A 12,770-nucleotide genomic window follows, 5' to 3' on the forward strand; every position below is an offset into this window, starting at 1 on the left:
ATCCCCCATGTCACATTGGGCCTTGGACTGTCTGAGCTGTTCGAGTTGGGGATGGGGGTGGTGGGAGAGGCCATTGTCACTTTCAGAGAAAATTTATGTAGAAAGTCCACAAAATACTATTGTTAATACAGAGAAAATTGACATAGAAAGTCAACAAAATACTGTTGAGAATAGAATAGGAGGAGAAGATGAACATTAGAAGATGAACTTATCGTTCAAAACTGTCAGCAGAGAACAACCGGCAGCATCAGAATTTAAGAAAGCATCAAAGGATAGGAATAAAAGACTGATGGAAAGTAGAAAATGAGAGTAACTTAGCAAGAGTTTCTTTCAAGCCTGTAAAAATGAGGAGAGTTATGAAAGAAGCATTGAGCTATTGTTTTAGATCATTGTACTATTCCTAATCTTGCAAAACTCTTTCACTTCTCAAAAGGACCTTGGTTCAGCAAAAGTTCATGGCTGATTCCTAGGATGAAGGTAATGACCAAAGAGAAAATGTTGAACAAGTTGAAACCATACTTTCTGGAGTGAGAGGTGATCGCATTGAAACATGGAAGGTCTCAGGGCGTATTCTGGGAGGATGTTTATACAGCAAAAATGTCTAGGACTAGGAGGCATTGTTCAGCCACAGGTTGAGATCAGGAGAAATTTCTTTTCAGGGGTTAGGTACCTTTTGAATTCTCTATCCCTACATCACCTTCTCTATCATGACCATCCTTTCTCTGCACCCTAATTTTCTTAAATATACCTACCACATCACACAGCTCTTTTTACACAAACAAAAATTCTCAGACACATCCCATCACTCTACGCAGTAACGTCTCTGACCCACTCACACACACTCAGACACACCACCCACAGAACCATTAACTACTCCCACACACACCACACATGTACTCATTCCACTGAACCTAATGGTCACAAGATATGTAACTTAAATAAACAAAAGGTTAATTTCTGAATGATCCCGCAAAAAGTGTTGTTCCTCAAAGTATGTGAATACTTGGAATGATCTGCCAGTGAGGGAGATGAATTCAAATGCTGGAGTTCACCATGTAGCTGGATGCTGTGCCCAGGGAGCTGCTTTTCCAGAGCTGGAGTCAAATGACATTTTCTTCTATCCTTTTACCTTTGCTGCAGTAATTATACAAACCGTACACCGTCAGGAGCCTGAAATATTCCAGGCACCAGGCAGCAAAATGACTCCTCCTCAATGGCCCTGTTAAAGAGACTGGTTAATAATGATGAAAACACTCAGCATGAAATATCCCAGATTTTACACCTCACCATCACTGACCAAGATACATCCTCCTCACTTGCAGTCACAACCTCTGGCTACGTGTCTGGCTCCAAAACACAGAGCACTCTCATTCTGAACGATGGGATAATTGCTAAAGACAATCTCAGCCCCATTAGGCAGCCTGTGACCAACACTCTCATTAGTTTAGCTTCCCTCAGAGTAGCCACATTAGTTGTGGAACATTAGGAAAGCAAAGGAAGTGGATCTAATCTTGTGGTTACCACTGCTGAGGACTGTTGCAGGAAGCACTTTAGTTAGATTGGAAGATGCGATGCAATGGTTTCCCGGCAATGATTATGCGGTAAGAGGATTGATGAGGTTGTCAGCAGCCCATGTCCATGGTATTATACCTTACATTAACAACTCCCTAGAAATTATGATTCCTGTACTAACAAAATTAAATCTGATAATAAATCAATATCTAGCACAGCACAATAGGCTTTCAGGAAGGCTGTCCTAAATTGCATGAACAATGTGGAGAAACATCCACCACCAAAGATGATAGAATGCTTTGCCATTGAGATGCAGATTGCCTGTGATTTCCTCTTCAGTTAGTGATTTGAGGAGGAGGATTAAATATTACAATAGTTGAAACTCTGGGCCACGGAACCTTCTTCATTCTTCAAACAACATGGGGGTTGGACTGCCACAACTAATGTCTATACTCCTGACTCTGTATGAGTTCAAGATCAATGTGCAATATTGTTCATATTCAGTTCATGTGCAATATTGTAGCAACTGCTGTCAAAGTAGATCGTCAATATCTGAGAACAAAGATGGACTTCTTAGGAACTTGCATGATTGCCTTTGAGAAACAGTGCATTGCAACAGCCACTTTGCCACAGGAATTCACAATCAGATCCTTGGCTGCCACAGTGTTCTGGGTCAACACAACTTGCCAAGAAGAAGTTGCAATCTGGAGATGATAAATATTCTGCCATTTATAGAGATGAAACAAATCTCTCAAAACCTCAGACCCTGAATTCTGAGTACAGCTTCTTGTCTCTATAACAGACTGAACCTACTGCAGTTCATGAGCCGGAAAATCCCTACAACAGGTTCGGAAGGCAATTCCATTGCTTGTCCACAGGTTGGTGGAGAGATTGGAGAAAAATCTGACCAGGAAGAATGGGAAGAGAAACTGGTTCAGCTTTCACCCAACCCTCTCAAGAGAACTGATGATGAGCAATGGATGTTGCCATTTGAGGGATGAAATGAAGCAATAAATCATAATAGAGTTAGAGAGTAATACAACACGGAAACAGGCCCTTTGGCCCAACTCGTCCATGCTGACCAAGGTGTCCACCTAAGTTAGTCCCATTTGTCCGCATTTGGCCCTTATCCCTCTAAATCTTTCCTATTCAGGCGCTTATCCAAATGTCTTTTATATGTTGTTATTGTACCCGCCTCAACTACTTTCTCTGGCAGCTCATTCCATATACGCACCACCCTCTGCAATGAAGTTGCCTCTCAGGTGCTTTTTAAATCTTTCCCCTCTCACCTTAAACCTATGCCCTCCAGTTTTTGGTTCCCTTTACCTGGGGAAAGATTGTGTGCATTCACCTTATCTATGCCCCTCAAAATTTTATACTCTATAAGGTTACCCCTCAGTCTCTTATGTTCCAAGGTATAAAGTCCTAGCCTGCCCAACCGTTCTCTATAACGCAGGCCCTCGAGTCCCAGCAGCATTGTCATAAACTCATAACCTTCCCGTTATCCCCAACAGAAGAGCTCTCTACACCAGTGCCATGGGATGGCACTACATCAACAACATAACATCTAAAAGAACATTCAACAAATGCTAGAGAGGGTCCAGCACACACAGAGTTTTGAGAGAGAGTGTGTGGGGTTGTTGGATTTCCCTTTTGTTCTATCACTGACTTTGAAGCCAGGAGTAGTGGAGTAATTCAATGCTCTTTAAGAACTCCAGCAGAGGTGGACAATGCTGAAGGCTCATTCAATGACCCACCAGACCTTACTTGATCCATTCATACAGGCCTGTGCTCTGCCAATCATAAGTGACCAACTCAACTGGCTTGGAGAGGAGATAATATCAAGGTGGGCAGATGGTATGGGAAGGACAGTGGTAAGAATTGGGGTGAATTGTGACTGATCAGGGACAGTCTAGTCTCAGGGGATCAGAGACAGGGAAGGGAGGGGCCCCCAGCAGTGAGTGTGGCAACAAGGTGTGGGTACAGAAGGTCCCAACTACAAACATCCAAGTTCCAAGGGAGGGTCACAGCAACTAGAGTCCAGGAGTAGGGAGCAGCAGCAAGATTTGATGCTGCACATCAGCACATTTTTACCTTACAGCCAGAGTCTGAGGCTGAAAAAAAACAAGACCCGATGTTTATTCAAAAAAAGGTCACGTCAGCCAGAAATTTACTAAGGTATTCGGGGAAATATGTTAACAATGTAGTAAATAGATTGGTAAAGAGTGGGACCTGACTGTTAAAGGTGTCTCCCCTAATTTTCTTGATGAAACCTTCCACTCATATGCACATCAACAATCAATGGTTTGGTATGAAGGACGGGAGATGGATTCTGTGCAATAAACCCCAAATCAAGCAATCACTCCCACCAAATTTTTCCATTCAGGTGGAATAACATAGTAAGTGTCAGAAGCAAAGAAGAATTCAATGGAAGTTGGAAGGACAGGTCAGAGGAACTGCAGAAAAGAGAGGACATAAAAATGTAAAGTGAAGGCACTGCTTGTGGAATCTTGCAGATAAAAAAGGAGGCCAGAAAGAGAGCTGTAACATTGTAGCCCTGTTCTTTCATCTGTGCTTCTTTCTGGAAAAGATCCACAGAGGTTCACATTTGTACCTGACAGAATATTAAAATCAAAAATACAGGATAGATTTAATGATGATCCAGTTCTTGCTCTCAGTAAATTAACACGCAAGGATTTGCAGTTCAGTAAATTGCACACGAGCCTAGTGACATTCAATTAGTCATGTTTGCCATAACACATCATATTCTGAAAACATACATAAGATAGTAAAAAGAAGAGAGTCAGTTCTGTAAAGAGAACATCAGAATCAACGTGAGGGTAAATAGCTAGCTCATGAACAATCAACACCAATCTGCCACTGGACATGCAAATTCCCAGTTAAAAGCTGACCTTAAGAGACAGATGTGAATGAAATTCCTGAAAAGATCTTAAATTAGAACAGAATCTAAATGACTAAATCACTTTATAATGATGCAGACTTTGGGTTCCAAGCATAAATAATCTTCCAAAGCAATTTCATTTCAATTCTACACAAATGGAATATTCTCAAGCCATTCACCAATCTCAGTTGACATTTGGTAGTGCAGTAAAAAAACTAAATCTTCTTCTACGCAGCATTAAATTGAACTAAATAGGTGATTTCTAAATTAATAGTAGCATTTGTCACTGCATAAGGTAGAACTTTGAGCCACATGATGCAGTTACATCTCACCAATGTTCACACTAGCCAAATGAGGCAATGGAGTAGTACACAATAATGAACCACACAGCCCCTTCAGAAATAAGGTAACTGTGGGCTGGAACAGTCAGTGATGTTAGGAATCACTTCTTCACACATAGCGGCGATCTCAAACTCTCTTCTTCAATATCTTTTGTGGGGCAGAGGAGAGGTGGATAGGTTAATTGGAAATTTCAGAGCTGAATATTATTGGCTTCAATAGGGGTGTGTATGAAGGACCACAGAACTTGGGTAGGTGAAAGGAATTATAATATTCAATAGTCCTGATCTAACATAAAGAGGAAACAAGTACAAGGTAGGATATGAACTACTATTCTTCTTTTCTTCTTAACTGCTACTATCACATCCTTGTCGCCTGAGGAGAAGCGAGGCAGATGGTGGAAATCATGCAAGGCCACAAAGGGGAAGCAATGGGAAGGGGAATGTAACAGAACAAAAGCTGAACTTTAGTCTAGTGAGCTTATAATGCAGTAGAGGGTGAAGGATGGGATTTGTAGCACCTTAAAGTAGTAAATTACAATCAATGGCATGGCAACTATTGGGCCACTGTTCAGCTTAATATTATCTGAAGAACCTTAATTTTTGATCTGGCACTTAGAGCCTAGCAACTTCAAAGGTGGGGCAAACTAAGGACATGTTACTTCTACATTCTTTGAGATAAATCCCTTTCCAATTACCTTCAGTAGTTTGTCATAGCGTTCTGCAGACATAAGAAACCTCCCATCTTCCAGCTGCATCTCTCTGTTTTCCAATAGATTGTTCAATACGGGTAGAACATTGCGTTCGGCTTTCTCCAGTCCTTCCAGCACCAATATCCTTCCTTCTGTTGCAGCTCGAACAGCACACTTTCCAAAGAAAAAAAGATGAGCAAGTAATAACATAAATAGATGGAGGACCAGGCCATTCAGCCCTTCATGCCAGTTCTGACATTCAAATAAGTTGAAAGCTGATCGTTTACCTCTGCTCCACTTTCCTGTACTAAGCCTAGATCCTCGATTCCCTTAATAACTACAAATGTATCAATCTCTGCTTTGAATATACTCAGTGACTAAACCCCACAGCAATCTTGGGTATTGAATTCCAAAGAAATTTTTTCTCAACTCTGTCCTGAATTCTGACTCTTTAATTTTCGACTGTGACCCCAGTTCAACACAACCCTACAGGAAAAACAAAAAATCTGCATCTACTCCACCAAACCTCATAAGAATTTTGTATGTTTAAATGAACAGTCAATTGGAAATAAAACCAAGACATTGTAACCAAAACATAACTACATAAGAGCCTCACAAACTGCCCACAGCAGCTTTATATCCACAATAAAAAGGGAAAACACGGGAGATACTCAGTAGATCCGGCAGCATGTATGGAGGGAGAAACAGAGTGTTTATACAAATATTGATCAACCATCCTGGTGCCTCCAACCTCATGCTTTCAAATTCTAGTCTGTACAGGCTCAGACAGTTCAATCTCTCCTAATTTAATAAACCTGCCATCCCAGGAATCAATCTTGTAAATCTTTCCTGAATCAGGATGTTCCAGATGTGTTCTCACCAAGGCCTTATATAATCAGAGTAGGTGATTTCTATTCTTATACTCAAATTCTCTGCAGTAAAGGCCAATGTACTGTTTGCCTTCCTGACTGCTTTCTATATGTGTGCATTAACATTCAGGGATGCATAGAACATAGAACAGTACATTATAGGAAGAGGCCCTTCAGCCCACGATGTCTGAGCTGAACATGATGCCAAATTAAACTAATCCCATCTGCCTGCACATAATCCATATCTTTAAATTCCCTTCACGTTTATGTTTATGTCTAAATGCGTCTTAAATGTCACCATCATGTCTGCTTCCACCACCACCCACAGCAGCACATTGCAGGCACCTACCACTCACTGTGTAGAAACTTAGAAACATAGAAAACCTACAGCACAATTCAGGCCCTTCAGCCCACAAAGCTGTGCCGAACATGTCCCTACCTTAGAAATTACTAGGCTTACCCATAGCCTGCTATTTTTCTAAGCTCCATACACCTATCCAAAAGTTTCTTAAAAGACCCTATCGTATCCACCTCCACCGTTGCCGACAGCCCATTCCACGCATTCACCACTCTCTGAGTAAAAAACTTACCCCTGACATCTCCTCTATACTTACTCCCCAGCACGTTAAACCTGTGTCCTCTTGTGGCAACCATTTCAGCCCTGGGAAAAAGCCTCTGACTATCCACATGATCAATGCCTCTCATGACCTTATACACCTCTATTAGAAACTTGCCCTGCACATCTCCCTTAAACTTACCCCCGTCACCTTAAACCTATGACCTCTAGTATTTGACATTTCTACCCTGAGAAAGAGACTCTGACTATCTACCCTTTCTATACCTCTCATAATTTCCTCATGATTTCTATCAGGTCTCCCCTCAGCCTCCAACAGTCCAGAGAAACAATCCAAGTCTGTCCAACCTCTCCTTATATACATGAATGAGGACACTCAGGTCCCCTTAAAGACTAAAACATTTCAATTTCTCTTTTCCGGATATCCCTGAACCTTCCCTGCATTTTTTTCACAGCCCACATTGTCAGCTAGTTTTAAATCATTAGCAAACTTGTTCCACTCATCCAGTCCATTGATGTTTTGAACAGCCAAGACACTGTGCGACAACTCACTAGTTATAGCCTCCCAATCCAAAAAAGCCTTGATTTCTCCTCTTGGGATTTTGTTCATTTTTAGAAAGTGGGCAGGCAATAAAACTTGCCTATGAATCTTACCAATTGAAAGGAAAACCAAGACACTGCAACCAAAACATACACTACACAAGAGCCTCACAAACTGCCAGCAGCAGCTATGTATCGACAATAAAAAAGAGAAATTGCTGGCGATACTTATTATGCCAGGCAGCATGTATGGAAGCAGAGTTACTATTTCAAGACTAGACAGATATTAAATAATCATCAAAGTGACATTTGGAGGAATGCTTTATGTTAATACATCAAAACCTTACAATGGGCTACATGTCAGAATGCTGAGAATGATGAGAATGCCTCTGTATGAGCAGCTGAGGTGAACAGGGGTATTCACTGGTGGCCAAATTATCGTCCATGACTGGGCAAGAGCCAGGTAGAGAATAAGGGCGATAGGAAGTTGGGTACGAGGATACATAGAACTGTACACCACAGGAACAGGCCATTCGGTTCACGACGTCTGTGCCGAGCATGATACCATATTCAACTAAATCTCTTCTGCCTGCAAGTGATCCAAATCCCTCCACTCCCTGTCTATTCATATGTCTATCTAGCAGCCTCTTAAATGCTACTATCATATTTGCTTCCACCACTACCCCAAGAAGCCCGCTCAAGGCACCCAGTGCTCTGTGTAAAAAAAACTTGCCCTGCACATCTCCTTTAAACTTTCCCCCTCTCACCTTAAATGCATGATCTTTTGACCAATTTGACATTTCTACACTGGGAGAAAGATTCTGGCTGTCTACCCTTTCTATGCCGCTCAGAATTTTATAACCGTCTATCAAGATATTTGTATAGATCAAAAATAGCATACAGATCGGTGGGGCTGAAGAGGGACCTTTTGCTTTCTAAGTTCTATCATTGTTAGTTGATTTAACAAAATGAGCATATATGGTGGCACACTATGGAATTTCTAGTCTGTACGCAACATAATTTAACCCTCTTCACTAGATGACAGCGCTGTGCACACTGCAAACACCATTAAAATCCAACACCATAGCAATCAGTAGACAAAACTGCCCAAATTATTCCAATTACAACCAACATACAGCTGCTGGGATAAACAGCCTCATGAATTTAATATTGAATAGCTGAGTATAAGTGATTACTAGGACCAATTTCCACAATGGTCCCACTTGTTTATTTAAGAATCACAGAGTCAATGCAGGCAAAAGAAGGTTCTGTATTCAATCGTTTAATGGTGTTGGTCTAAGTCTCTGTGTTTCTCTGATTTTGACTTTTTGCATTGCTCAACCAATGCAGGCTATGCCTCAAGTCTTCAGCTTCTAAGGCCCCACACCAATTCTGGATTCAGCAAGAGAAGCATAAATTTAGAAAAAAATGAGACTCCCACTCCAGTCCATTGACATTTACCAATGTGAAAATGAGTAACAAAAATGAAAAAAAGCAACATTGGTTTTGGTTGTCATGTTTGGTAACTGACATTTTTGCATTGGTACTAATAAGAACCTCCTGTTTACAAGCTGACAAGGAATTACATAGAGTTTACAACGTGAAAAAATGCTATTTAACCCAACTAGTCTAGGCCAGTATTGACGGCCCATAGAAGCTCATCACATCCTGCTTCATCTCATGAACATATCCTATTCCTTTATCCCAAAGAAGTTATTGCTTTCCCCACAATAAATTTCTGCTAATCATCTCAAATAATATATAAAATTATGAGAGGCTTAGATAGGGTAGAGAATCAGGGTCTTTTGTCCAGCAGATGCCAAATATCAGATAGCATGGCTTTAAGTGGGGAGAGGATTAAGTTTAAAGGAGGTTTACAAGGCATTTTTTTTAAATACAGAGAGTGCTAGGTGCCTGGAATGTGCTGCCAGTTATAGTGGTGGAAGTAGATAAGGTAGCAAAGTTTTAAGAGGAATTTAGACAGGCACATGAACATGGAGGGATATGGATAATGTGCAGGCAGTTGGGATTAGTTTAATTTGGCATCATGGTCAGCACAGACATCAGGGACTGAAGGGCCTTTTCCTGTGTTGTAATGTTATATGTTCCATGTTGTTCAACGCATGGCAAAGCAAGTTTCATTTTGAACAAAGAAGCTTCTCCTGAACTTTTTACTCAATTTATCAGTGACTTTTTATTAACAACTTTTAGTTTTGGATTTTCCCACTTAGAAAGGTACACTCTGCGTCTATCATATTGGATATATCATAATTTTAAATTTTTTTAAGTAAGATCTTGTTCAGGGAGAGATGCAAATGTACCACAATGTGAATCGTGCTTTGTACATTAAAGAATTTCACTGAAACAGATACTTTCATAATGATCTAAAACTTAATTTCCAAAAGGAAATTTCCATTAGAAATATCAAGAAAGATTTTTTAAAAATTAGTAGACAAGATCTTTAGTAATATGCACAAGGCCAGGGTCTGACCAAAACAGATGAAAGGGCCAAATAATGCACTTTCAATTTTGTTTAAGAACATAAAAAATAGAATCAGGAGTAGCCATCCAGTCCCTTGTTCTTGCTCCACCATTCAAAAAGATCATTGCTGATTCTCTGTGTGTACTACTTTCCTATACTAACACCGTATTCCTTGATGCTCTTAATATTTAAAGATTGATCCATCACTTCCTTGAGTATACTCAGTGATTGAGCCTCTTGGCTAAAAATTCTAAAGATTCAGTAGATTTGAGTGAAGATTTATTCTTACCTCAGTTCTGACTGACCCTCATTATCTTGAGACTGTGAGCCCTGGTCCTAGACACCCAGTCAATGGAAGCAAAACATAGCCAAACTATGATCAAATAGAAGCAGAAACCGAAAATTCTGGAAATAGTTAGCACATCAGGCCATGGAGGAGGAAGCATATCAGTTATATTTCAGAATTAACATATCAGATCAGCCAAGTTATTCCAGTACAGTTACAACTCAGCCATCCAATTAGTTATAAATCCTGTTCTGAAAAAGCAGGGCAAATCCAATCTGGCTAATTACCAGATTGCTCTAGTTTCAATTATCAGCAATATGATGGAAGATGTCATCAACAGTGCTATCAGGTGGGATTTACTTATTGATAACCTACTCACCAATGCCCAGTTTCGGTTTCACCAACATCCCACCAAGGGTGGCATTAAGGTGTCCTGGTAAAACTGAAATGTATAGGCATCAAAAGGAAAACATTCCAAAGATTCCTCATACAAAGGAAGAAGGTTGTGCTTGTTGGAGGTCAAACATTCTCGCATCTGAACCAAGCTGCAGGAGATCCCCAGGCCTGATTTCCATGCTCAGCCATCTTTAGCAACTTTGTCAATAACCTCACTTCCACGAAAGGAGGAGGAATTTCACTGATGACTGCACAATTTCAATTCCATTCACTACTCCTCAGCAAATGAAACAGCCTATGTCTGCATGCAACAAAACCTGGACAACATTCAGGCGTGGGCTAAAAATTGACAGAACACTTGCATCACAAAACTGTCAGTCAATGACCATCTCCAACTAGAGAGAGTCTAACCATGACATACAATGGCATTATCATCACCAAGGTTCCTATCTTCAATATCCTGGGGATCACCATTGACCAGGAACTCAGATAGACCAGCCATATAAATACCATGGCTCCAAGAAGTCAAAGATCAGGTATCTGATGATCAGTGTCTCATCTCTAGACACTCGAAGAACCTTCCACCATCTACAAAGCAGAAGTCAGGAGCATGATCCACACTCCAGGGTGAGTGCAGCACAAACGACTCTCAGGCATCCCAACACATTCCAGGACTAAACAACTATTTGATCAGCACCCCATCAATCAACCTAAATATTCATTCCCTCCACCACCAACGTACAGCGGCTGAGATGTGTACCATCTACTGAATGGATTATAGTTACTCAGCCTGGCTACTCCAACAGCAACTTCCAAACTGGCAACCTTTACCACCAGAAAGGGTAAGGGCACCAGGCACACGTAAACATCATCACCTGCGGGTTCCTCTCCAAGCTGCACACTATCTGGAGTTGGAAGGATATTGTTGATCCTTCATCGCTGAGTACTGACATATTTTAATATTGTACAACAGCTGAGTTCTATGATTTGTAAAAATACTCCATTGAGCTTTGTCAGCATCAGATGAGCAACCTCATCCTCAGAGTCTGTTATTCAATACGTTGCTTTGGTAAGCTATAGTGCCAGCTGTAGTTCAGAGGTAACAATCTCACCTCATGAGTCATAGATGTCCTTTCAAGTCCCTCTCCATCCATAAAATCAGTGCAGCACTGATAGTGTTTCATGGTGGTGGTGGGCTTTGAGGCAGAGGTGCCATCCATGGGATGGACATTAAACTGAGGTTCTGTCAACCCCTTAGGTAAAAGATCCCACAGCACGATTTCAAAGGTCAGTTCTCAATGTGTCTACCAATTGTTAAGTCTCAACCAACATCACTAAAAGAAAACTGGACACGATTGTTTGTGGGTTCCAGAGAAGGTTCACAAGAATGATCCCAGGAATGAAAGGCTTTAACATATGAGGAGTGTTTGATGTCTCTGGGCCTGTACTTGATGGAGACCAGCTCTTATTGCAACATATCTGATAGTGAAAGCCTGGATAGAGTGGACGTGGAGAGGATGTTTCCATTAGTAGGAGAGCCTAGGGTCCAAGGGCACAGCCTTAGAATAAAGGGACATCCCTTTAAAATTTAGATGAGGAGGAATTTCTTCAGCCAGAGGGTGGTGAATCTGTGGAATTTGTTGCCACAGAGGGCTGTGGAAGCCAAGTCATTGGGTGTATTTAAGGCAGAGATTGATAGGTTCTTGATTGGAAGGGATTAAGGATTACTTGGAGAAGGCGGGAGAATGGGGCTATAAAAAATCAGCCATGACTGAATGGCGGAGCAGACTCAATGGGCCAAGTAGCCTAATTCTGTTCCTATGTCTCATGATCTTACGGTTGTATTTGTTGCCTAGCTCTGAGTAACTATGGAGGTAGAGGCCCATGCTAAGCAAAAGGGAGACAAATGGTTAAAAACGTAACAAGGGAGCTTAGTTGCAGTTACAAACATAACCAAACCCGAATGAACAGACAGAAGAGCTGCCAATAAATGGCATCTTTCAAAATACTTCCAATTTACTGCTTCTCCTTTCTCACAGGTTGCAACCCAAAATAAAGATGTGATAGTGCTGGAGGGTGCAGAGGAGATTCACCAGGATGTTGCCTGGGATGGAGCAGTTCAGCTTGGGAGGGAGAGACTGGAGAGGCTTGGTCTGTTTTCCCCGGAGTGGAGGAGGTT

The 12,770-nt window shown here is 41.2% G+C and overlaps 1 protein-coding gene across 1 annotated transcript in view; it reads right to left on the bottom strand.

Moving 5' to 3' along the window:
* Nucleotides 1-12,770, bottom strand: part of vwa8 (von Willebrand factor A domain containing 8) — a 321,854-nt gene that overhangs the window by 257,075 nt on the left and 52,009 nt on the right. Inside the window, exon 5 of the mRNA XM_052013855.1 lies at nucleotides 5,451-5,618. Within this exon, the coding sequence (XP_051869815.1) occupies nucleotides 5,451-5,618 (168 nt within the window). The remainder of the gene's footprint in view (nucleotides 1-5,450; nucleotides 5,619-12,770) is intronic.

Source organism: Pristis pectinata, chromosome 4 (genome assembly GCF_009764475.1).
Source record: "Pristis pectinata isolate sPriPec2 chromosome 4, sPriPec2.1.pri, whole genome shotgun sequence".
Classification (NCBI taxonomy): domain Eukaryota; kingdom Metazoa; phylum Chordata; class Chondrichthyes; order Rhinopristiformes; family Pristidae; genus Pristis; species Pristis pectinata.